Source organism: Colius striatus, chromosome 5 (assembly GCF_028858725.1).
Source record: "Colius striatus isolate bColStr4 chromosome 5, bColStr4.1.hap1, whole genome shotgun sequence".
Taxonomy (NCBI): Eukaryota; Metazoa; Chordata; class Aves; order Coliiformes; family Coliidae; genus Colius; species Colius striatus.
In genome coordinates, this window is record NC_084763.1 from 15,854,460 (window position 1) to 15,881,307 (window position 26,848).

At 39.0% G+C, this 26,848-nt stretch overlaps 1 protein-coding gene across 1 annotated transcript in view; it reads left to right on the plus strand.

The window, feature by feature from the left end:
• The window catches only part of GADL1 (glutamate decarboxylase like 1), a 73,049-nt gene that overhangs the window by 27,086 nt on the left and 19,115 nt on the right, over nt 1-26,848 (plus strand). The window contains exons 12-14 of the mRNA XM_061996918.1: nt 3,427-3,626; nt 7,901-7,952; nt 11,034-11,123. Coding sequence (XP_061852902.1) covers nt 3,427-3,626; nt 7,901-7,952; nt 11,034-11,123 — 342 coding nt within the window. The remainder of the gene's footprint in view (nt 1-3,426; nt 3,627-7,900; nt 7,953-11,033; nt 11,124-26,848) is intronic.

Consider the following 26,848-nt stretch of genomic DNA (forward strand, 5'->3'; position numbering starts at 1 on the left):
GGGAAAAACATGTTTTGTTAATTATTTTGAAACTTACTTTTAACTGATAGAAAGATATCAAAAAGCCTGCTGTAGGTGTGTTCAGTGAGAAAGATATGTTGAATCATGAAACTGGAGCCTCTTACACATTGATTTCAGTATTACTAGTTATTCCTTTATTTGCCATCAGTTAGAGCACACAGCAACTATTCACAGGCTTCCATCAAAACCAAAGGCTGTTTGAAACTTCATGGTGGACTGGAGCCTCCATGAAAATAGTATTTCCATTTTTCTAAACAGCCTCGTCATAAAGCAGAGCCCTGCCATTGGTCTCTGTACAACGGGTAAAAAAGAAAAGATGCTGAAAAAAGAATATCAAACTTTTAGAACTACTCCATTTGACATTTTTCCAATTCTTCTGAACAGATGGAACAGCTGTTACTGTGTGGAAAACTGTTGGACTCTCTTAAGACTGAAAATGTTAGATTACAAAGTGTATGTTTTTGTTTTTTATTTTCTTTTACTTTTTTTACTTTTCCATCATTCATCTAGGAAAAGTGAGATAACTTTTTATGTCTTCATGTTTGAAACTGTTACTTTTGAGACAGCAGGAATCAAGGAGTAACTGTTTTCTTGATCTTGGATTTTTTTTCCTCTTATGTTTCCTTCCTGCCCAAACTCTTCTGCAATGTTCTCTTTTTTGTCCCTCTTTCTCCCCTACCTTGCTTCTTGCACTGGTCTGGCATATTTCTTTTTTCTCATGAAGTATGATTTTTGTTTCTTCTCCTGTCTGCTCTAGTGTTGTGCTGGAGGATGTCACTGTACTTGCCTCTGGAGATTGACAGTAGGCAATACATTCAGAAGGATTCCTTAAACCTGTTGCGTTATTAACAAGACAAGTGGATGGAAAAGGATCGTGAAGCCAGTATGTCAGCTGCAGATTCACCAAGAGAGTAGGACAGTACCAGCTTTTTAAATCTTACTTTAAAAAATGAGCTATCATCTCAGGAATCTGAGTTCACTCAGAGTTAGTGTGTTTTCAGTCTAAGGCATTTGTTTTTAAACTATGAGACTGCAGCTGGACTATGATCTTAAGGCTGAGTTTAGGTTTCTTGTGGCAAACAAAAGCTATTATTTCTCAGGCATGAGGGGAACTAATATGTTGTGATGTCCTCTATTCTGCAGTTGTATTACATTCTAATAAGGCGGAAGACAGTCCCACATTGATCACCCCTATATTCTGCCCTCAAATGCAGAAACACTGCAAAATTTTGAAGTTAGTAAGAGGCAAAGCAATTCACTTCAATTTGTGGATCTTCTCACTTTTTTTTTCTTCTTTTTAGTATCATGTCTAGTAAACTTGTATTTCCTTTGAAAACTGAGGTATGGACATCTAAAGGAAAAGGCCACAATGGCTTGACAGACTTCTATTCCTGTTGTGCAGCTGCTAGCCAGAGAACACAATGCTGTAAAGGAGGGATGCTTTAGTACTTGACTTTTCTACAGTTTCTAATGTCATCATCTTTCCGTTCTTTTTCTAAGATGGCAAGTAGGTATGAGAATCCTATACACTGCAAAAAACTGTGCCCAGCTTTGTCTTCCCAGCTACAGCTACCATGTGCTGCAGCAGCACATTATCACTCTGGCTGCCAAGGGAGAGGAGCCCCTGCTCCTTTTATCCCAAGCTGTCACGTAAACTCTTTTCACAAGGCTGAATGTGCTGGTCCTGTGGCTGAAGAGTTCAGACTGAATTTGCTGTTCTTTTTGCAAACTGTCCATATTACAATGGGATTGTCAAAGCCTTACAGAAGTTTCAGAGAAACCTTTGGCTTTTTGTGCTCTGTGAATAGGTGAGAAAGTTGGGGTTTTTGTTTGTTTTCTTATTGATGTTGATGGAGGGAATTGAAAGGTTAGGAAAGAGAGAAAAATATTCTGTGTAAAACAGTGGATTATTTCCCCTTTGCATTGTTTTACCTTGACCTTTTTATCTCTATTTTATTGCCAGGTCCAAAGTTATTGTAATGTAGATCAGGAATTGTACCTCTGTTATGGGAATATGATGCGTTTGGTGAAGAGTGATGTCGAACACTGTCTGCCATTTTAAAATCAGACTTGCAGTATATCCAGAGAAAAAGGATTAAGTGTGAAATGCTTTTTAAGTTGTTTCAAATTGAAGTGATGTTGAAAAATGGAATCATGCTCTTTGAGATATCGTTAAGCAACTTCTGTCCTGCTGTCCACTTCAGTTCCTTGGTCTCTTCTGCTCAGAAGACTTTTGATTCAATTGTCACTTAAACTTATGTTTCCAGATCTGAATCAGATGCTGTAGACATGTTTTTAACCTCATCTGAATGTCTATTCTAGCACTATCTTATAGATCAGGGTTTATTTTTCTTACTTTTAATATCAGTGGCAAAGCTTTTTTGTGTCCTGAACTCCTTGTAGGCCACCCTTATCTTTGCTCTTGTAACCTTTCTGCCAGCCTTTTCTCTACTTCAAAGTATACTCTGTAACACTATGATGTTTTATTCTTCAGCCAATGGCCAGTCCTATGCCTCTTCTCTTCCTCTGTGCCTTTAAACCTGTAACAGCCTCTGTGCTTTCCGTTTGCCAGCTTTGTTATTAAGTGGAACTTGCCACATTGCTCATTTATCTTTGTCTATTTTCTGCTGCTCATCTCTGCCGGGGCAGCCTCTCAGAAGTTGGAGGCTAGAGATTGATGAATACAAAGAATTTCATTAACAAACCTTAATTAGAGTATGATAAAGTACCTTTTCTGAGGTTTATTTTCAAATGTTAAAATTGTCTCAACTGTAAAAGGGGACAAAATTTGGGATTGTACTAATATCTTTGTGGTGCTTCTGCTCAGTCAGATAGCCTATGCTAAATCCTGAGTGGCTTTATTTTCAGGTAAGGGCTAAACATTTGTTTCTGGTGACTAAAATCTTTCGTACCTGCAATTAGTTGTGCCATATATAGAGTTCTTTGCTTGGCAAAGAAGAAATAGATTGTGAGTCATTTGTGAATGTGTAGGAAGCTTCTCAGGGTCTGGTCTTCTAATCTATCAACTGATCTATAGCGGATGTAGGTTTCTCCTTCTGCCTCTTTTCCACCCATGTATGTCTTTGAGCAAGTGTTTCTGTGGTACCTGCTCCCATGATTGCTTAAGATCTGAGTCAGAATTCCTCTTCAACCTGCAACTCTTTGGTGACATTATGAAAAAAAATATTTTCTCCATAAAATCTCCTTGTTGTCAGTGCAGACTTCTTTGGGTTCAAGTTCATCCAGGGCTCTTGACCCACACCATAAGCTTTGGGTATTTTCCCATACATCTAGTTCTGTTCTGCTAAGAAGCTGGTACAGGTAGGAAAAAAAGACTTTGGCTTATGAAGATAAGAGTTTGAATACATGTATGAGCAGCCTAAGCCTTTATTGTGTTTCTAATAGGGCCTCCTGAAGAAGTGTTACTCTGCCAAGGCTGCATACCTGTTCCAGCAGGACAAGTTCTACGATGTCAGCTATGACACTGGTGACAAGTCCATTCAGTGCAGCAGACGTCCAGATGCATTCAAATTCTGGCTGATGTGGAAAGCCTTGGGAACCACAGGCCTCGAGGAGAGAGTGAACAGGGCACTGGCTTTGGCTAGGTACCACCTCATCACTTTGAATATGGCTAGTGTGTTTAATTAAGTGAAATGTTGACACTGCTGATATTCTGGGAACAGAACACATGGTTACTCTTTCCCCCTCTCCTTTTGTGTGTGTATAAGGGGAGCAACTAACAGTGATAATAATTAGTGTTTTTACATTTGCTACAATATTTAATAGTGATTATTACTTTTGCAGTAAATATAGATGTCATTAAACATAGAAGATGTCCATATTAGACTACCAATCTATATGATTTAACATTTATGTTATTTGAACTAGAGATAAGACAGGTTCACTAATATACCCTCTTATAACTCCATAACTGTGTGTTCCAGTGTTAATGTAAAAGCAGCTCTGTGTGCCTGGCTCTGCACTGTGTTTAGCAAGAAGTAACTTAGCCATCGTTCTGTTCACTTCATTCCTCATGAACAAGGAAATGCAGAAAGCCAGTGATGTGGGGAGATTTGTATGAGGGCACTCTCCTACACTCGTAGGATGTAGTAGAGGTATATGAAGGCATATTGTTTTGAGATACTGCTTGTTTTTCCTCCACATTTAATGACATTCTTAGGGCTTACAGTATGTGCTGTTAGGGACTGAAGGGACCCTTTTCTTGTGATCTCCCCTTCCCCACCTTGTTCAATTTTATTAAGTTTTTGATCTTGCAGAACTGAGTTTCACAAGTGAATTCTGCACAATTCTTGCCAGAAAGTGTTTTTAAAGTGATGATGATGTCTCAGTGTCTGGGAAGAAATTTCCATGCACAGATTGTCTTGCCTTCAAGTAGAAGAAATGACATTGAAATAAGATAATGTCCCATTAAATACGATTCACTTGAAGTATCATATTTGTTCAGAATTTATACAAGATAAACTATAATGAAATCTTCACCAGTTCCTGAGTTAGCTACAGCCTACAATGTCATTAAAACCAAAAAAGTCACACATTGCTGGTTTATTTTTGATATGAGCTGCCAAGTGGAAAAGAATGTAATGTTTACTTCAGTGAAAATTAAAGGAATAACTTCACTTTAATAAAGTCATTTAAAAAAAGAAGGTAAAACTACCCATGACTTAAACCCAGAGTGGATTAGAAAGGGATAAAAATAAAGCAGCAAAATCAGAAAAGCCCAAATGAACTGTGGCTTTTTCCTCTATTTTATTTCTTTAAAGCCACTCATTGTTTAGCAGATTAAATGTTCCTCAATGTCTTCTGGTTAAATTACAGCTTGTTTTTGTTGTGTAATGTTGTACTATTCTGTGTCTGTACAGAGTCAGTAATTCATTCCGCTATGAGTAGGAGAATTCAGCCTTATCAAGGTCACTGGACAAGGTCATTTGAGAGTGTAGTGATTAATGACCTTTCTGGGATCGATGTTTTCTCTGAACATTAGGATTCAGCTGGTAGTGCTTCTGAGGAGTGCGACTGGATTGTCTCCCTTTTTATTTTTTCCTTCTTCCTTCCTTTAAGAAGAAATTTAGTTCTTAGTTGTTATCTGATGAAGTGTATTCTTTACAGTAGCTGCATTGCTATCTTGAGTTTGCACGGACATGGGCACTTTGCAGCTGAGACATCGGGTTTACTGGGCACTATGCCAGTTTTCCTAACTACTCAACAGCTGCGCAGCCTTTCTCCTGGTTTGTTACAGTAGGTGTTACTCTGATGTTGTGAAGATAGTATTTCAGCATTCCTGAGCACAGACCTGGATTAATTCTGGAACTAGTCCACTGACTATAGAACTTAAGAGCAAATTTTTACCCTTTTTTAAAAATTTCCACTACTAAGAAGAGCTGCAAAGATTTTAAGGTAATTGCAGGCATGTATTTCTATTGCATCAAACTTTTCTTATTAGCTATTCTATTAATTTCATCTTGTTCTGGGGATGAATCACGTTTTAAGTATATTAGATACCCTAGGAACTTTGTGATGCTACCTGTTTGGAAAGGCTTCTTTTAAAAATACCTACAGTAGAGCACCCTACTGATCACTTCAGAAAATTTTTTAACCTTCCCCCCCCCCCCCCCCCCATTATTTTTGGTGCAAGGATGTTGCTTTATGAACTACACTAAAAAAGAAAGCACAAGTAAACTGCTTTTAGAATACAACTATAACTACCTCTGTGTTTTATGCTTCAGCATATTTGCATTTTTTCTGCCCAATTTGTCTTCTGACACCCACTCTTAGCAGACATATGTCTACTTTCACTGCAGATCTTCACTTCTCATTTTCTGCAAGACTTAGTCATAGCAAATATCACTTTTCTGTGCACTTCTGTCCTCATTGAGACTCAAGCCCTTCTGATGTTCTACAACTGTAACAGAGCAATGAAGCTCCCCTCTCAACTGTGGAAAGATGCGCAGAGTAAATTGCTTCATTGCCATCAAATGGTCCTAGCAAGATAAATCATGGGTGATGGATTTTCTAATGGTTGCCTTCTTAGGCAATTGGCAATGTAGTTAAGAACATAATGAATAGTGTTGTGAGCTTGACCAACATCGGGTTTCCAATGTCAGATGGTGCTGTAAAAAGAAAAAAAAGGCACTTCTGGTAAGAGAGAAGTGTACTAAGTGTTGTAAAATAGCCCACCCAAAAACAGTGCTAATATTTAGGTTTCTATTTCATGCTGCATTAAAAAAAAAAAAATTATGATCACTGTCTTGTGAATGACCTGTTGGTTTTGTGGCACAGACAAGTATCTTCTAATGAACAGTACAAAGGCACTGAACTTGTTTTGCTTAAGACAATTCCCCTACAGAAACAGATTTGTCCCAACACTCTCACATGGTATCTAGCCTCCTACTTACCTTTCAACATGCCTCTGAACCTAAGCAGTAGTGTGGACTTAAACAGCCAGCTAGCAAATGCACAGTATATGGTCATGGCAGGGAAGGCCCAGAGTGGGAGAAAACATCTCAACAGTGCACACTGTGGCACAACTCAGAGCTGCGTGTCATGGGAAATGGCACTCTAGCACAGCAGTCATTTTGCAGGGATGTGTGCTAAAAGGTAATGAGTCACATGGACAATACTTGTTAATGATAAATGGTCTGACAACTCCTCATGCCCTGTTTTGAAAAATGTGTCCCCTCTAGGGTATTGCTTACTGCCTCCCGAGCCAACCTGTTTGGCAGCACGTCTGCCGAATAGCAGGCGTTGTGCACGCAGTTGTGCTGGATGTGTCCCTGGGGGGACAGGTTTCAGGCATGGGGGTTATTTTGACAATATTTATTTCTCAGGTAATGAGTAAAACAATTATTTGTGTGATGACCAGTAGTGCAGCCGCAGGTGGGAAAATGGCAAATAAATACAACAAAAGAACAGAGTTGTACACAATCAGTAGTTTAACTGTCTCAGTTTTGTTACTGCTAGACAGCAAAATCTTCATGTAGAAGTCTAAAATTTGTTTGAAATGGAAAAACTGTGTGAGTTCGAGGTGATTTCTTAGGGAATTTCCTTGGGAATGCTTTGAGTGAAGAGACAAGTCCCAGCTATGTCAAAGTGTCCTCTTCAGACGTCCCGTGTGGTGTGTGCCATGGCAAAGTTGAGGTTATGTTTTAAAACAAATCTTTATAAATTGAAGCTGTTGGGATCCAGCTACATTCCCATTGAAGGCCTCTGTGTCTTACATACTGACAAGTGAAAGAAATACTTTTTTCAGTGCATTGTTAACATAGGATGCTCAGGGATTATTGTGCATCAACAATGTCTCATTGAATGGAAATGTTCATTGTTGTGTACAGTGTGGAACAAGAACAGAACTGGGAAAATCGCAGGCCTTGAAGCACATGGAAACTTAAATTGTAGGCTAAATGAAGAGGTCTTGGTGACAACAGTAGTACAAGAAGTATCAGCATGACCATAAAATAACACGTCAGCACAGCATCAGCACTTGAGAAAAAGAGATGGAGGAATTAATTTGTAGAGAGCAACATCAATGGAAATTTGCACTAAGAAAGTTCACAGCCTGATGCAAATAAGATCAATTTGTGCCATGTGGCTTCACTGAAAATCTGTGCCTGAGGACAGAATTTGGCCTCTTCTCAGTGCTCCTTGGCTGGCTGTAGCCTTCATTTGTTTCCAGGAACTGATAGCTACTGCATTTTCACAGCAGGTAGAAATGAGATTTAACTTGGGTTTCTTTAGTGGGGTGAGGGGAAGTGTATACATGTTCAAAACCTTTAGTTGTTGTTTGTATATATGTATTTATTTGTTTTGTAACAAATTTATACATGTATTTATTTGCTGTAAAATGCTACATTTTTAATTACAGATATCTAGTGGAGGAAATTAAGAGAAGAGAGGGATTCCAGCTTCTTTTGGAGGTAAATGAAAATGAAACTGACCTACTTTTCTTTTTTTTTGAGTGTGTGGATGTCTGTTGCTTGATTTTTACTCTTTTTAGCCGATTGCCAATTTGTAATTGAAGTACATAATAAGTTTATATATCAGAGAATCAGAGGTATAATTGAACATAAAAAACATGCTCTGTATTCACTGCCATCACTCTACCTGTTTTCCTAGCTTGTGGGCCTGTATTGCCTCAGGGGGTGTAGATGGAGCACTTTTCTGTGAAAGTGAAGTGTCTGGCTGCAAAAAAGCAGCGCTTGCCAGACTTGCAGAGAAGACTGTGCTGAGTGGAAGAATATTTTGATACTAAAAATGGTCTTTTCATCATTAAAGTCCATATGTTTTTTTCTTATTCCAGTTTCTACACACATCTTCCTAAAAACTACCCTAAAGTTGTGTTTTTCACTCGTCTTTGCTAAACCTGTCAGTTTATTACCTACACTGATGTTGCCTATGGGAGAGGGAGTAAAGCGGACAGAGCTAAAGCCCTGTTTTTCTGCTGATCCTCAATTCTTTGGTTAATAAGGCAAAGTCTGTGGATGTTGCAAAGACCTGTCATTTTTAGAAAAACCTTCTGCATTGTTGAAAATGTGTATGTGTGAAAGGCAGCTTGATATATAGCTTAGGGAAGAAGAGAGAACATGGAGGAGTAAGGGAAATGGAATAAATGCCAGACACAGAAACTGACAAATCATAATGATGCAGATTTCATTTACACTTGCTAATATCATGAGTGTTCCAGATTAGGCTAGAAGAAATATTTTATATTATTTATATGATAAAAACTTTTCTCTTTAACTTTGATAACTCCTGATTTGAAAGTGCATACTGGAAACTTTACGTGGCATGAAAAAATTTGGGCCAGCAGCATATGATGAGGTTACTAAAGTGACAAGTTTGTTAAAAGCTCTCTATTTTCTGTTATTGCAGAGCTTAACAGAGATTTCAAGTCTACTGTAGATGTGAAAGCTGCTGGTGAGAGCAGAGGCTGCTATTTAGTTCCTGCACAAACGAGACATCTAGATAGAAAGTGGGATTAGAGGGAGTGCTATAGTATAGACTGTGAGAAGGAAGTTGAGCAAGGGGTTAAGAAAAGGTTTTCAGCAGTGCAATGGGATGAACAGTGAGAATCAAAAGAAAGACTGCTGGAAGGCAGCTGGACCTAGTAATATGAGCCCTTTCTGATAGGAAGTTGGACTTTGGACAAGAAGCTGAGGAAGATGATCCTCTAATACATGCAGTGGGGAAAGTCCTGTAATGAGAACCTCTCTATGGCCTGGAAATGCCACTCGCACTTGAGTCATCTTGAACTCTTCTGTGCTATAATTGCTTACCTGCTTGCATAAGAGCTGTGACAAGATAACCAGAAATAGAGGGAAGCGTTGCTGGGGGTCGTTAAGTTTTTCTAGGATGAATGGTGTTTTCAGAGTGAGGGAGTGATATATTTTATGTGTGAAAGGAAACTGAGATAATCAAGAAGGCAATACAGGCAATGGCAATATGGTAATATATGCCATTTGTCTACTCCTGCCATCTGATTTAAAACAGTTTTAAAATAAACTCTGTAACAGCGAGCTAGTGCTTGCATTCATGAGGAAGCTGCTGCCTTTTCAGGGTCTGTGTTTACATGTGCACTCAATGCATGCTCTTTGGGGAAAGGAATGGGACTTTAAGAGCTGAGCTTTATTTCATTCAGTGGCAGCAGGTGGCAGGTTTGCAGCTCTGTTCCTGCTGACAATGATATTCTTCTTGATGATTAAATTGTATTTAATGCATTCTTTGAAGCGAGGAGGAAAATGATATGAGCAGTTCCCGGTGCCCTTTCATGAAAGAACGTGTCTCAGCTGGTGGGCTCTCCTTGTTCAGGAGACCGCCTGGGATTGTAATAGCAGCCGTATTCACAGTGGGGCAAAGAGATGGTGTGACCCAGCTCCCAAGCTCCCTTTTAACTTCTTTTTTTCCTTTCAACCAGCCCTAATGAGGATGGTGTGTGGGAGGGGAGAGGGATGTGTGAGTTTATAATCCATGTTATAATCTAGACAGTAGTTAAATATCGTGTTGCAAATAATGTAGGTCGAGATTGAATGAGAGGTTTTATGGATAGCATTGGATGGGATTAGAAGGTAGATCTATTCCTGGTGCTCTTGCTACCTGTATAGCTGGTGGAAAGAAAATAAAGTTTGAAATTGGTAGGGAATATAGTGCAGGACCAGTCTGCTCGGAACGTTTTCTCAGTAATACATGAAACAGAAACTTCATAAGCACAAAATACCTTATTTTATAATGCATAGTGAACAGCCTTTCTTATTGTGAGTCTTGCAGCTAACTCTCTGCAGAGTTTAAAGGTGGAATTTCTCTGGAGAGAAGCAGAGATATGGAGTTTCAGCCTTTGCTCAGAAGGCCTGCTTAGATATTTAAGAAGATATATCCAGGATATAGCAGATATCCTGCAAGGGATCCTAAGATTCTTGTAAAATATGGAAATTGAGAAGGCCATAATTAACTCCAGCACTGTGTGGCATGCTGTGTGTTATATGATACAAAGGAACATTGGCTTTGTTCAGCAGAAAAACAGCTAGGTACATAAGTGTTAAATGGTGACAAAAATTGAGTTTGTGTAAAGTGCATCATAGGAAATTGCCATTAAAGAAACCAAACCCCAAAATACAAAAAAGAATAGATATTCTTCTCTTGAAACTTGCTTCAATTTTGAAACCTGTAGGTTGCCTCTCTATGCCTCTGTCATACTTTTTTTCCTAACAAAAGTTGTTAAGGAGGAAATCAGAGTTAAACATGTATATAGGAAGAAGAAAAGAAAAAGGAATCCCAGCAGGTTTCCTCCTTCTGGTATCAAAAAGAGAAATGTATGATATGAAAAAAATTTCTAATTTTAAAAAAGGGAAACAAAAGGTGAATTGGAAAAGGAATATTCAATTAAAAGGATATAAACACAAATAGTTCTTTTTTCCCCCCTTCAAAATAAAATAGAACTGTTTGATGACTGACAATGTCCCATTTGTTACATCTCTTAAGCAGTAACTTGTTCTCTTATTTAGCCGGAGTATGCAAATGTTTGCTTCTGGTACATTCCACCAAGCTTAAGGAAAATGGAGGATGGACCTGAATTTTGGCAGAAGCTTCACATGGTGAGTGTCACATGAACAATGTTACCTGTAGCTTACTGACTTATATATGTACCAGATAAGAATGTGAAGTAGTCCTTGGCTTTGCTTATTATTAACCTGTCTTAGAATGGGCATTTAATCCTTAAATAGGTATTGCTAGTATTTAAGTTTACTCTCTGTTTAGACAAGGCTAGTTAATTTTTTCTTAATGTAAGACATGCAAGCGTTTACAAGTATTCAGCCTTACTATCAAAGCTGTTAGCACCTGGCAGAACTGAGAGCAGTGTTGTCTGTACATCTTGTTGAGACAGAGTATTCATTACCTGTTTCAGACACTTAATGCTGTCCTTGAAACTTGTCTTGCATTATCTATGGTAATTTATGATAGTGAAAATGCCCTTAAGAATACATTCTGATGTTAACACATAAATGACAACAGGAATATAGTGGCAAAAGCTTAATTGGTGAGTATTTTGGTAACAGCCATCCTTGTAGAAAAATTATGAGCATCTTGAAAAAAGCAGAGGTAAAATTTTGAAGTTATTAGTGAGGAATCAGTAGTTAAGGTTTCACTAAGAAGCCAGTAGATACAATGGTATTATGTTTTAAGCTATTCTGTGAGGAATTTAACTGAATTCATTATTTGCTCCTCTCTGTAGCAGCAGTTATGCATTTATTTTCTTTCCAAGAATTTGCTACAAGAAATTTAAACTGGAATATAGATTGCATATGGTATACATGCAATACATACATGCTGTATGTTGTATATATACATACATCCTATAATGTCTAGTCTCAGTAGTTTTCCTTTCACAGGAATTGCTTTGAATTTATGCTGAATTCTGGTGACTTTTTATCTCTAACCCTATCTGTATTGTCTTGCAAAGTATCTTTAACTTCTGCATTGCAAAGCCATGCATAGCTACAGCTAGGTGTGGATTCAAGGGCTTTGCATTTACTGTGTTTTAGGATGGGTTATGATCCTTTCATGTTGGACTTCTTCTTAGAGTGGGAAGCCTATATATATCTCTGTATATGTGTGTGTATATATATGTGTGTGTGTATATATATATATATCTAAAGAGAGAGCTGTATAACAGCTTCTCTACCCATGAAAGAGTGAGGATTTGAAAAGGAGCAATTGGAAGGCATAGAACAAATAATGCTACATCTGCCACCGTTTGATTTATGTATTCCATGGAATGGACTGAGGAGTGAAGGAATGAAGGGAAACGAATGACTTTGAGCACATGCATTGTGAGTGGCTTAGTGAGTGCAATATATAGATTATTTGCTGCTATGTGGTGCTTCTAGTCAGGATGGGGAATAGATGCCTTGTTTTACTTTAGGTACTGATACAGATAGACTGGCAATGTAGATTTCCTAACAAGTGTTTTGTCCAGAGAACTTGAAGGGAAAGGAGCTTGTTTGCAGTGTCTCCGAAGAACTGAGCATTGTTGCAGGCCTCAACCAGTCTTTTATAGCTAAGTTGACATTTTTGTGATTCTTATGCCTCCTCTGATGGAGCACTAAGAAAACTAAAATCCTAAAACATAACCTCTTTCCGTCCTCCCAACAAAAGTCTGAAAAAAAGCCAAAACACACCAAAGCTCCCTAGCCAAGCAAGGTGCTAAATAGCACAAATTTATCTCCCAGAGGAAACAACAAATGATGATTGTTAGTTTCGTTGCTTTAGACACTGTTGGGGAGTTCTTGGACAATAGAGAAATGAGCCTGTTACACAACTGATGTGTTATTTCACCTTCCTGAATCTCTGCAGGGAAATGTCTGGGATTAGGTTGCTTTTTGGATGCTGTGGGGCAGTTTAGAGCACAACATGTTATCAGTGAGCAAATGAGAAGGCAGCACTGGGTCACCAGAAATAAGACTGTCTTGACGTTTTCTAGCTAATGTCAATCTGTTCTAACATTGCTGACGCAAAGAGTGTAGCTATTGCCATTACATTCATCAGTACAAATATATGGCTGGGAAAGAAGGAATGCATCCTAATCAGCAAGGTGTAAGTGATAAGAAGATGAAGACCAGAGAAGTGGTTGCGTTATGCCATTGATTGGCAGATGGGTACAAGTACAGTTTCTTGACTGCAAGTGCTTCCTGAATATTCCCATCATTTCACTGAAATGAGCATTTAAATGCTTTAATTCACAATTTGTCTTTTCATAGTTATTCGGTTTATCCAGAAATCAATCTTCCTTTTTGTTAGCCTGACAATTATCTGACAATAATTAAGGAAATGTATATCTTACAGATCTCTTGAGCAAGTAATTGATTTTATTGAACTGTTTTTTCAGCAATATTGTTCCGAATAACATGCTGTATTCTGAGGTTATGTGAGTTTTAGTCCTAGTGAAAGTTGATAAGCAAATAGCTCTGATCTCAAGTCTTCAGCTTCATGAAGAATTTGTCTAGTCTTATGCAAAATAACCCTCAATGTTTTTCTGCTGCACTGGCTCTTCTCCAGCTTACATGGCCTACTTTGTGGAAATGTGTCAGGACTGGCTGGATCACAATGTGATACCTGATTCTGATGTCAGTCTTCTAGCTGTCCTATATAAACTGTTTCTCTCAAACTGCCCTTCTTTTTTATGTGTGTCTGTTTGTTTGTTTAAAATTCTGAGGCCTTGGACTTTAGGTATAAAATCAGTACTCTTCAGAGAGCGATATACATGCAAAACAAAGGTGATGGGAAAGAGTGGCCTAAAAGATTTGGGCCAACTGCTAGCTGGTAATTTGACTCATCTTGAGAACACTTTAGGGAAGCAATGTGATGGTGAAGTCAAGAACAGCATAAATGGTACATTACTCTGTTATTCAGTGACACTGGGAGTTCTGTGCACATGCACAGTCTTACGTCTCGTGATGCTTTCATCTTTTGGGATTACAGCAGGAATTGGCTGTGTAGTGAAACTGATTCTGTAGACAGTAGAGCAAGGCTTTTGGATGCATTTGAGTTGTCCAAGCTAGTCCATGGCCTGAACATTTTTCAGTATGCCGAGGGCATAGCAGATGGCATAACTCACGAAGGAGCCTGAGATCTAAGGTGTTCTTCAGGGACATTCTTTGCAAGTAAATAGAGATTTATTCTTGTAGAAACCATATAACCAAGCACTCTGTGCTAATTCGGGAGCTACTGTTACATTCAACTAGAAATATTTATAAGTGGCGTTATTTTGTCATCGCAGGCTGGGGGCAGTTGTCCCTGACCTGAGACTAACATAATTGACATGATGAGGGTACAATGGCTTTGCTAGTGCTGCCTGTGCCCCCTGGTGGCACTTCTCCTCTTCCTCGTGTGGCACACCGCAAGATGTACTTTCACTGCTGAGGAGGGTCAGTGTGTCACAGAGTCACCGTGAGAAAAACATGACTGGAAATTACAAGCCAGAAGTAGAAGTGAGGGAAGAAGTAAAAAAAATTAAGCCTAGAACATTCCAATTTTCTTTTTGTTGTTGTGATTTATTTTTTTCCCCCATAATCTTCTCTTAGAAAAGCCATCTTATCTTTCTTTCTCATCTTATGTTGAAGTTTCTCCAAATGATGAAGAATTAGCTGTTTGTTAGTAATACTGTCTCTGGAAAGCCCCCTGGCAGCACAAAGGGTACTAGAGCACAAGGAAGCATCCAGGGGAGTGCAACTGGAACTATTGCCATCCTCTTGCTAACCCAGCCAACCAGCCATGCCTTGTGCATTCTGAATCAGCCTCTAGTCTGGTCAAACTCAATATGGCCTAGAAGACTAAGGAGGAGACACAGAAGAAATCACCTTTACTGTAATTCTAGGTATACTACTGCATATTGAACACTGCCCAGTAAAGAAGACTAATGGTACATGGAGAAGTACCACTCTAAACCTAAAAACTGGGATTAAAGTATCAGTAAGTTCCTGATAGATTTTTTTTTTTTTTTGATTTACTGATGTTTGCCTGGTCTGTAGTTCTAAACAACATATGCTGGAGAATCAGATCTCTGACCTTCAGTCAAGTTTGATATATAATTGTTAGTTCCAGTTACACAAAACCGTAGCATCTCAGTCTCAGACTCATGTGATGTGTCTGGGATGTTTTTGTTTTGTTGACTTCCTGCCCTCTTGTGGATTTTTTTTTTGCCAAATAATACAAAATTTATTAGCTGTATTAAAAGGCACAAAGTACAATTTCATGCTAAAGTCTACCTAGCTTGGACAGCCATTTTTGGCCCCTCCTTCTCCCACTTAGTAAAAGGTAACCTTGTTTCTGTCTTTTCCCTCCTAATTTAAGAGAAGAATATAGCTGTCTGCTATCTCAAGGCATATTTGTTAAATAGCCTGTCATACTGACTGGTGTTGTGATACGTTTATATAATGAGAGGTTTCATATCAAAGCAGAAATATAAGGAGGTTGAAGTGATGTTGCCTTGGCAACCTCTGAATCTTGTGGTCTTTGTGGTATAATCAAACTCTAATCAAGGACCCGATTCAGTGTTCTTTGTGTATTCTAAATATCTATTGACTATGGTATGAGGTTGGAATGGGAAGAGAAGACAATTGGTTATATTAATAGTGTTTGCCCTCTATGTTTTGGAAGAACAAGAGAAAAATGACACAGATGATAATCACAACATTAAATCCAACAAGCTCAGGTTTATGTGCAAGAAAGGCTCCCAACATGTCACTATAAGTGCATTTCCACTTGGGATTTGTGTGCAAAATGTTGTTACTTGAATACCTAGCATCCTTGTGTTACCTAGCATCCTTCAAGTTTTTCTCACACTTGAACAAGAAAACAATAAACCAAAAAGTATTTATATATGTCCTTGAAGAGTAGTGGTAGAGATTGTTTCTGTGAACTTTGCTTGCATGTGTAATTTCTATGGTACAACTAGCCTACTGACTCTAGCATCTAGCTTTGTTTGACATGAATTTCTATGAAGGGCCACATCAAATGACAGGAAAATCAATCCTAAGATTTACATAGAAGTATATGGGAGTTATATTGGCTAAATCGTTGTGGCTGACAGATTTGGAGCTGTTAATCAGTCACTTGTGAATACTGCGTGTTGATCCATTTCTGATCCCATGTGTTTTCTTGTTGCATTAAAGTAATATAATCATATAGAAATATGTTTGGAAAAGAATCGGGGAAAAAAAAAAGAGGAGGAGTCATGTTCTGTCTGCTTTGAGGTTTTTTTTGGTATTGAGGGTTTTTTTGGTGTGTTTTGGTTTGAATTTTTTTTCCCCTCCAGCATGTGAGACTTGTTAACAGATGGTGCCATTCTGTAACCTTTTTGCTTTCTTTTAAAGTAGTCTACAAATATGTTACACACTTCAAGAAACAAGTGGAATACAATGCTGTGGCAGATCTAAATGACCTTCCAGGGGGATGGGCTGTCATTTCAGCAAATCAGATGGGGACCTCTAAAGGGATTGTGGTTTGTCAGGGAAATCCTCGGGATCAACAGAGGCTCCAGATCAATTCTGTATAATGAGGCAGTTACTCAAGGAAGCTACTTGAGGAGTTTCCCTACATCTTTAACATGGAGGAGGAAAAAGGGAACTCCCAGATTATGACTTAGGGAATCTACAGTCAGAAGCACGCTTGGGAAAGGTTTGTCAGTCTTCATTGTTCAGGAGGAGAACCTTAGGAATGCCAGGATCCTGGCTCGGCTGCTTTAGTTTGTAAACACAAGAAAGAAGAACCCAACACTAAATCCTCAGCATGCTGCATACCATTTTAGGCCTCTGTTCTTTAGAGGCTTATGGAGGGAAGAGCTGCAAAATCTCCTCCTAATTCAATGGGCCCAGCTGAATTTTCAGTATTATGTTCAAGAAAGACAGAAATGCGACATTCTTGATGAGAGCCCAAAGGAGGCAGGGCTTCTGCAAGCAAGGACCTTAGGGACGTGGGGCACAATAAGCCCTGAAGCCACAAAATGAGTAATACAGTAATAACCAGGACTTAACATTGTAGTGTGACCGTTCCCCAGCAGAGGATGGTGCTCAGAAATTTCTTAATAAAATAAGCAGTCACTTTTTACAGTAACAACATCTCTTATTTTGGAGCTAATAATCCATAATATACAACAGGAGATCCGTAAAATCTTTGTAGTTTAGCTGCATATAAATGATTGTTACTGTTAATAAGAGAGATCTGAGTTCAGATAAATGAGAAGGAACAGTAGTGTGGTATGGTAGCTGGGAAAAATTGCAGCAGTGTTTCGATACCTTGTTAACAAGGGATTTGCACACTTTCCAGTTTGATATGCTTTATTCTGCAGTTATATAAAACTCATCAGTACAAAAGTGTCTGTATCTGTTAAAATAATTGTTTTAAATGTATTCCCCTTAGATTTGAGTTGTAAAACCACAAAAATAATGTGCCTTTTAAAAATACATGTTAATTCAGAACAAACTACTTTGGTTTCTGACTGCATATCTGCACATAACTGGAATCTATGTCCTTCTTCTCTGTTATATTTATTCTTGCATGAGTACTAAAGTAGTAGTGCTAAGGGACCAAATTCACTGTGAAAGCCTCCATCAGGAGAAGCAGAGATCAATGCATTTTACTTTGATGATGTCCATCTCAGCTTAGCTTTAGACCCAGGTGCTAGCAGCAACACTTCAGTACATATATTTTTACATTGGTGGGGTTATACACCTGCTCAACTTTCAGCCACAGATAATGGTTTGTGAGACTGACCTGATCTCATGCTTGCTCTTTCATGAGATGACTGGCGTCTCAGATGTGTGTGTGGGAATAGAAAGAAGGTGTATTTGTATGACTGTATTGTAACCTACTCTAGATGTAGTAAGACAAGGCAAAGATGTGAACTCTTTCCAGCCCATGCTTTCTGTAATACTCCTAAGTTATATTTTAGCAATTCATGGTAAGGCAATAATAGAAATTTCTATTCTAGCTCTCTGAACATCTTCTGGACTGGCATTTCAGGAGTGGGTAGTGCCAGCTGGGCTCCAGTTAAAAGCAGTCCTGTTAATGCCGAAACCTTTACTATTTTTTTGGTTGATGGTACTGTTTCAATTGAGGCAAACAGGCAAGAATCAACATCACTAAATAGCCTTCCACTTTGTTTTAACCATCTAAGTTCTGTCCTTTGGATAGTTGCCTATTTCTGCCCCTTGGTTCCTTCCCAGACTTGAAATATCAGGTGATACCATGAACTGATGATATTTACATCTCATTCAGCAATAACAACACATCTGGCAGCAAAACATCTCTATTGTAAGAGCAGTGTCAGACAGCTGCTGAAACTACCACTCTTATTCTCAGAACAAAGGGAGGAAACCCATATGGCTTTGCTGATCTCTGATGAGAGTGCAGGGCAACTTTTGTCAGAGTCTTAACATTGAGCTGTACGTGTTCAAGGCCCGCTGGGGATCGAGGTCTATTGATCCCTAGTGCTCAGCCTACAGAAATGATTGAAGCCGTGGGCAGGGAGTCTGCTGCATCTCCATGTGTTGAATTTGGGCTGAACAAGGATTTCATCTTCCCCGAGCCACCCGTGGAGCAAGATTGCTCAGATCTCCAGAGGTGAAGTAGGTTTCACACTACTTATTTCTTGCTTGAAATCCTTTTAAGGATAATAGAGGGTCCAATCATTTCTCCGTGTGGTAATACCCATAATGGCATGAAATCAAACCATAGGGGAATAGCTGAAGTGGAGAAAAATATTGTGAGGAAATAAAATCATGAGAGATTGATAGATTTAAACTAACCAAACGGTCTGGGGAGATCAATGCAAGGTGTATTTTCATCACAGTATGTAATGCTCTGTGTGAAGGTAGCTTAGCTAGCTGAGGTACTAGGAGTGCAATGGCCATATGTAAGTATGGTGCTTAATTCTGGTTAAAAATGGTCTCACACTAGTGAGACTAGTTAGTTAATATGACTGTTCTTTCAGGACTCAAGCAAATTGCCTATGATAGTGGGGTGTGTTTTGCATAGATGTACTTCCTTCTTACAGGGGAAGCATAGGTTCCACTTGTCCAGTGTCCTAAAAATTTTGTGTACAGCCTTTCAAAAACCTAAGGGTTGTCCTAGCTTTCAGTTCAGATACAGAAGACAAAGAAGCAGATTTCAAACCTTTGCCTTCTTAAAAGCTTCACACATGAAAAAGATCTTTCTGTTTCTAAAAAGTCTTATTTTCTAAGTGGAAGATCACAGAAACAAAGGCTGTGAGGATTCAGTGGGACTGCATTGTCTGCTTTATTGCCACAGACTCAACTAAAGAGTGCCTAAGCATTGCATAAGAGCTCCTTGCTATTTCTGAGTGAACAAAGTACTATTTAATTTGTATGGCTTTCAAGTAGATACAGCATGTTACCCAGAGTGGTGCACTTTTGCATCCATTTTTGAGTCTCAAATTGTAGAAGGACTAAGACCATAAAACTAAAACTTGTTTGTTTTCCAGAAAAGTGAATTGGGGGGGATTAAGTCAAAGTGACACAGTTCATGTAAATTAAGTAGGCAACTGGTGACATACCTCAGAAATTCATTTTCTGTGTTTGTGGAGAACTGAAAAAGTCAGATATTTCACTGCTCCTAATTTGGAGATAATGTCCATCTTTATTAGAAGGTAAAATATTACTGGAGTAAAACTGAAGCATTGGAATGATATATACTGCTAGGAATACCTAAGGTAGAAAAGAAAAATAACGATCATTGCTGTCAACACAGGAACAATGAATAACACCACTTTCTATTAGCCTATCCTTATGCTAATAGGCAAAACCCAGCTAATCCGAAAACTAAGTCAATTCTGACTTTTTTTAAAAAGCAAGCATTAAACTATTTTCAGAATATAGGGAGCTGAAGGGAAATTGTTGAATGTGTCTCACTAGCAAAGCCTTGTTATGTATTTAACAGGCAGATAAATTAATGATTAATTATCAAACTTTTACACATAAAGAAAATAAGAGAAAAGACATATAGGTAAGACTTTATCATCTGTTTTTGCATTAAGAGCACGTCGACATGTCACCCTTATTTGTACCTCTTGTCATTTCCCAATAGCATAATAGAAATAAGCACTTGGAGTCACATTGCCACATGGAACAGTATTGCATTTTTTGTTCATTACTGCTACAGAAATGGCAAAGTTCATGTTTTGTAGTGCGACACTGTGAGACTTTTTTGAGTTGTTCGTGTGTGCTTTTTGAATGTAAATGTGTGTGGGCACGTGTACACACGTGTATGATTACTTACATACTGAGATCACGTAAAAGAAAATTTATTGAAAAGAGAGAGGATGGAGCAAGGCATAGTATTGCTGAACTAATTAATTTCTTGGAAAAATTGGTTGTCAGAATCACAGAACTTTTGAGTATGAAAGGGACTTTGAGGTTGGAGGTCATCTTGTCCAACTCCCCATCACAAGCAGGGCCACTCAGAGCTGGTCATCCAGGACCTTGTCCAGAAGGTGTTTGAATATCTCTAAGGTTGGAGACTTCACAACTGCCCTGGGCAGCCTTTGCCAGTGCTCTGTCATTCTTATAGTGAAAAAGCATTTCCTGATGTTCAGAGGGAAGCTCCAGTATTCCAGTTTGTGCCCATTGTATTCCAGTTTGTGCCCATTGGCTCTGGGCCTGTCACTGCTGCAAAGAAGCCAGCTCCATCTTCTCTGCAGCTTCCCTTCAGGTAGTTGTGTGCATTGATAAGATATCCCTGAACCTTCTCTTCTCTGTGCTGAACAGTCCCAGCTCTCTCAGCCTTTCCTGGTAGGAGAGATGCTCCAGTCCCTTAATAGTCCTCATGGCTCTTCATTGGTTTGTCTTCACTGTGTCCCTGTAACTCTTGCAGTGATGAGTGCAGGAGTGGACACAGCACTCCAGGTGTGGCTTCACCAGTGCTGAGTAGAGGGCTAGGATCACCTCCCTTGACCTGCTGGCAGTGCTTTGCCTCCTGCAGCCCAGCAATATGCTAGCCTTTTTTTTTTTTTTCTTTTTTTCTGCAAGGACACATTACTGGCTCACATCCAACTTGATGGCCACCAGGACTCCTACATCCTTTCTGGAGGCCCTCAGCATTCATTGCTACATGGAGTTGTGCCTCCTGAGGTGCAGGATCTGGCATTTCTCTCTGAACTTCCTGAGCTTCTTGTCAATCCCTTTCTCCAGCCTCTATTGTCTGCATGTTCTAGTTTCTCTTAAACATGGGCAACATTTTTGCTACATTAGTCATTATTACAATAGTCTGGCTACTTTTAGGGAAAAAATCCCCAAAGAAATACACTAACCCACAACCCTACAGAAGCAAACAGAACATTATTCCTTGCAAAATTATGCTTTCCAAGAAATGGTGATCCCTAAATCTAGGGGTTATTCTTTGACAAACTAATAATTCTTAGCATATTTAGAGTCAAACATTTTCCATTCTGAACTCTGGCAAATGACTATACTCTTAATACATTTTGTTGGCTTCAGCTGGTGCATTCAGATTCCTGACTATGTGGTACTTCTTTGCCCAAACAGCGTGTATTTTCCTCTTCATTGAATAGGACTAATTATTCTTCCTTTCTTTTGCTTCGTTTTGGAGTTAGAACATATTGACTAATATTTTAAATAGCCTTTTGTGCCTGCCTGTGAAGAGAACTGCTTTTAATAAGAAAGCAGAGTTTGAAGACACTCAACACAGTTAATTTAGTTCTAGTTGAACCTATTGACTGTGTTCTTATAAAGCATCGCTGTGCTCCTGCATATCTGTGCACCCCTTCATTATGCTCTCTCTGTGCTACATGCACATTAATAACCAATGATGGAAGCAAAATAAAAAGTTTGAGTTACGGGCTGAACTCCAAACTGCAGCTTTTCTGAAAGTGTCATAGATCATGCTTAATAGCCTGTAGATCAAAATGAAACCCAATATACATCACAGGGGAACTCAATAATGGAAGCATCCCAGGAATGTCTAAGTACTGGAGTCTTGAGGTCACTGTAAACTTCACTCTGTTTTTATCTGGATAAAAGCTGTCTCCTCCCTCCATCATATTTTCTTTTTATAACAAATGGTAATTGTATTTTAATACACTGACTTAAATGATTTTATCTGGCATTTGGGGGAACAATGAACTCCCTTTTCTTCCCCTTCTACCTCCTAATTTTCTGTGAAATGAGAAAAACAGTCATTCAGAGGCATTAGCATTTCAGAGTGTCTCCAATACACTCGACTCACAGCTCTCTTCTCTTTGTGCTGGGTGTCTGAAGAATGGTCCCACAGGGGTACTGAACATGTTCTCTGGGTCTGTGAAGTTGGTCTGCAAACCAGCTCTGAATTTTTCTTTCTTTCATGTGAGAAGCCCTGGGGAATCTCTGAAGGATCTTAAACTGGTCTCTTGGTGATGAGAACACAATAATTTGCAACCCTGGGGCTGCACAAGTGGTATTGTGTGGTTATGAGGAGGATATATAATCTTGTCACAGGAAAACAGCACTCACTGAAGGATTTTGTGGGCTTGGTGCTCTGTGATTTGCACAGGTGATGAATTCTGCTCCTATGTGAAGGTGGTGGAAGGAAAGTTGATTTGTGCAACATCCTACTGACAGAAGAAAAGCACTTTGGAAGGAAACTGTGCAAAGCCTGTCCAAATTGAGACCCTTGGGCCTTTCTTGTAATATCAGGGCTCCTCTGCCAGGGCAACATCATGTGATGTTAGCAGAATTGGGCTGGTGAAGGGCATGCTGGCTGATCTGGGAGTCCTCAAGGTTAGAAGTAGTGAGGCAGCTGTGCAGCCCAGTCAGTCTCATCTCATGGTGGACAATGGTGTGCCTTGAGGACCGCCATTGTTTCACCACATTAGTTCCTTTAAGCTGCTCCTAGAGCTGCCTTTCCTGCAGCTGTCCAGGCTGTGGCTCCCCATGCCTTGTGAGGATTTTGGTATGCAGTTCGGAGCGTTGGGAGCTTTTCCTGTTGTACAGTGGGAATTAGAACTGAATGAGGTTGATGACTGAGGAATGCAAATGAGGGAATAACAGATGATTTCTAGGGTGCACTAGGGACTGGGGTGACTGCCCAGCAAAGCCACTGGCTTGATACATGATGGTTATGTATGTATTCCTTAACCTTGCTAATAATTGATACTTCAGTGCTGAAGGATATGTATAGGATAAAAGTAATACCTGCCTCTCCTGTTAACCCTTTGCATGGGAAGGATATCATTGAGGGTAAAGGCAAAGAATGTTGCCAAACACAAATAATTTTCAGCAGTTGCTTAATTGTTAGTGCGTGATTTTTTTTTCCTGCTCTTGCAGACAGCGAAACTGCCATGTGGAACGGAAGCCATCACTCCTTGGTTGGCACATTTTAAGCACAGCCTCTTTCTCTGCAAGGATGTGGTAACAGGAGCTTCTCTGAATACTTTAAATACCCTATAAAGATATTTGCACATCAGAAGTTGCAGGTGGGCTAGATGACAACCTCATGAATGAATAATGAGTGCTAGTGTGGTCTGTTGGTAATGGCTTTTTAAACGAACCCTTTCTACACTAACGAGTTTCTTCCTGATACCAGTCTTTCTGGTGGCATTGTGACCATTCTGCTGTGCCAGCTGGTACTTGCTGTGGTTTTGGAATGAACCAAGTGTTTCCTAGCATTCTGCTGCTTTTGGCATGCTTAATAAATAACTGCACTGAATTGGCTGTAGTGCAATAATAGTGATTTCAAGATTAATAGCAGTGGGTTTTTGGGGTCATTTTATAGGGAATTGGACAGAAGGAAAATAAAATCTTAGAGTTTTGCCTTTAATTACCGGACCCCTACAGCGTGAATTACTGTGTATTTGATGGAAAACAAGATATCTTTCTGCCTTATTGGCCAGAAAACAGAAGCAGCTTAACAGTATAAGCCTTTATTTTACCTTACAGCAAAGGTAAACTTCTGCTATTGTCTGAAACGTGTGACAATGTCAACACTGGCTTAAACTATCTGGAGAAATGTTTCATTGTGTTTGTTTTATCAGGTATAAGTGGGAACTCCCATGTTGAGTGGAGTAGCAAAGGATGTGGCCACTTGAGCATTTCTAGAAGAGAATGACAGACATACCTGGGTTACAAATATTTCAACAAAGAATTATTCAGTGGCTGTTTTAGGGTATGAGTGAAACCCTTATGGCTTTACACTTTTGCTTATGTTGGACAGCATGTGTGGAAGAGCGGTAGTGCACAGAAGGGCCCTTACTTGGTCCTTGGTAGTCCAAAAAATGCAGTTGTTGGGGTACCCTAACGAGAGTGCAAGTATCACAGAGGAAAGCATGTTCTCTGCCAAGGAAGGGCAATGAAGATGGTGTACTTTACCTGCTGTTTGCCTCTTTGCCTTTTCCTGCCACTTCCTGCAGCAGCAGCTCTTTACCAGTACAACCTTTGTGCTCTTACTTTATAAACAGACAAGACGCGCAGAGACAGATGCACCTGGACAGGGGATGCAGTTCTTACCCCTATGTCTCTTTTGGGCAGACCAGATGAGCCAGCTGCAGTCAGTCCAGTGATCTGTAGGAAAGCATCAGCTGACTACCTTTTTTCCTTCAAAATACCCTTAAATTGAATTGTGCTTGCCAGACAGGACTGCATTTGCCACTGTTCAACAAGCCTCAGGTTGTTGCATGTGACATGAAAATAAATGAATAAACAAATTTACAAATATACAACTGATTTATGTCTAGCCATAGAACCAAAGCTTATGATCAATAAGAATATCGAGACAGAAGGAATTATCTAGCCATCTCTGTGTTTTGGGGACTTTTCTCCTAGTAGCTCAGTGGCTCTTGTATAAGCACATCCTCTAGAAAGGTATCCTTGGAAATACCAATGAATGGATATTCCTGGATAATATCAAGGAGTGGAAAACTGTAATTTTCCTCAACACCTTCTTTCAATGGCTAATTAGCCTTTCTCTATAAAAGGAGATTGAGAAGAAAAAAGGGAGTGAAAAAATACCTTTCCACAACAAAATAGCCTCCTTTACTATGTTTTACCCTTTTCACATGCTCAGAAGCTCTTAAGTCACCTCTCATTCTTTTCTTTATAAACTAAATAGATTCACATCTTTAAGTATTTATTATCTATTGAATCGTTTTCTTGGCTGTCATCAGCATCCTTCCAGTTTTTCATCAGCATTTGGAGAAAAAAAGTGAACATCTGAACTATGTATTGTTTGCCAGCACCCGAGTTTCCACTACTACATGTGGAGATAAAATTGCTTCCTTAATGCCTGTGTACTTGTTTATAAAATTGTGGAACATATTCACTTTTTTTTTTTCTATTGTATTTCTTTGAGAGCTCAAGCTAATGAGGCTTTGTAATATATATCTATTGAGATGATGAATGCTGAAATGAAATCTTTTCTTGTGTTGATAAGTGACTATTTCAAGAACAAAATAAATTGTCAAGACGTCTTGAGGGGTTTTTTTCCCCACTGGCCCTCAGAAAACAGTCTGACATCTCAGATTAACCAGAGGTCCTAGGATCTGGGAATCTGTGTTTAAGAGTAGCCCTGATGGTTTTAAAGCATCCCCATAAATGACCTAAGTGCAAAACTTTCTATAGTCTGGCTCTTGGCAGAACTTTTAAAAACTAGCATTGGCTCTAATGTAGAGTGAAAACAATTGCAGAGAAGTCAGTTTCTTGCCAGAAGGTTTCTTCTTTCTGATGTGTGACCTGGAAGTTCATGTGCGTTTTGTTTTATTGTTGACTGCTACAGTCTTTTCAGAGTCACTGTTTTTAAGATAGTCATCCATGCTGAGCTGTCTGTGGCTTTTTTCTTACATACAGAACTTACCTCTTGGCTGTATTGAAAAACCATTGCTAGAGCTGGTTTGAGCACTCTAGGTCTGTGCAATGATTTGTCTTCCTAGGTTTTCTTCCTTTGCAAGTCTCTCACTCATGAATGGTATCAGCTGTCGTTTATTGGCTTCCAGGAAACCAACAATGAGGATTAGCATCAAGACTAATCCTGCTCTCTGTGGAGCCTCACTCACTAGCAGCAACATTTGATTGACTGCTTTGTTACTACATGTGGAGATAAGCTAGTTATTCAAATCTTGCTTAGTTTTACTGGATTGCTATTATGTGGTCCTAATTTTTTTGTACTGTTTCTCTGTGAATTGTTCCTGCTATTTTTCATCTAACTGGCTTGTGTAAGGCTTTCTTATTAATGCTCTAAAGTGCAAGTAAATCATCAAGAAAGCTTGTAACATCAGCAAAATAATGAAGTCAGGCTGACCCCCCAGAAAGGTGTTTGGCAAAGATATAAATGTAACTGAACACAAAAGACTAAATTTTAAATATATTTCCATCAATTTTAAAATGACAATATATTGTCATTACCCTTTAATTTGTTGTAAATGAAATCTGTTATAGATGTTTCTTTCTTCCCTTTTTACTTCATGTTCATATTGGCTTAAGCTTCCATGTTTCTCTAGGTCTGTTTCTTTACCAGTTCTGACACTGATGCTCATTTTTCTGAAATTTCCATGATATTCCCAAAAATGATCCAAAGATTCAGTAAGCCTTTTTAAATCCTGGGCAGAAGCCATCCAGGCCTGTAGATCTGAAAATTTGCTCTCAGTAGATCTTTAGCATCTCAATAGCTACTGCTGGCTTGGAAAATTCATCAGACCTGTGGTAGGAATCCTTCACTGCAGAAATTGAAAACTTATTGAACACTTCTGCTTTGCCTGAATTTTTAATGATTAACCATAGGTAGGGCTTCACTCGTCCCTAATGTACATATTAAAGTGTTT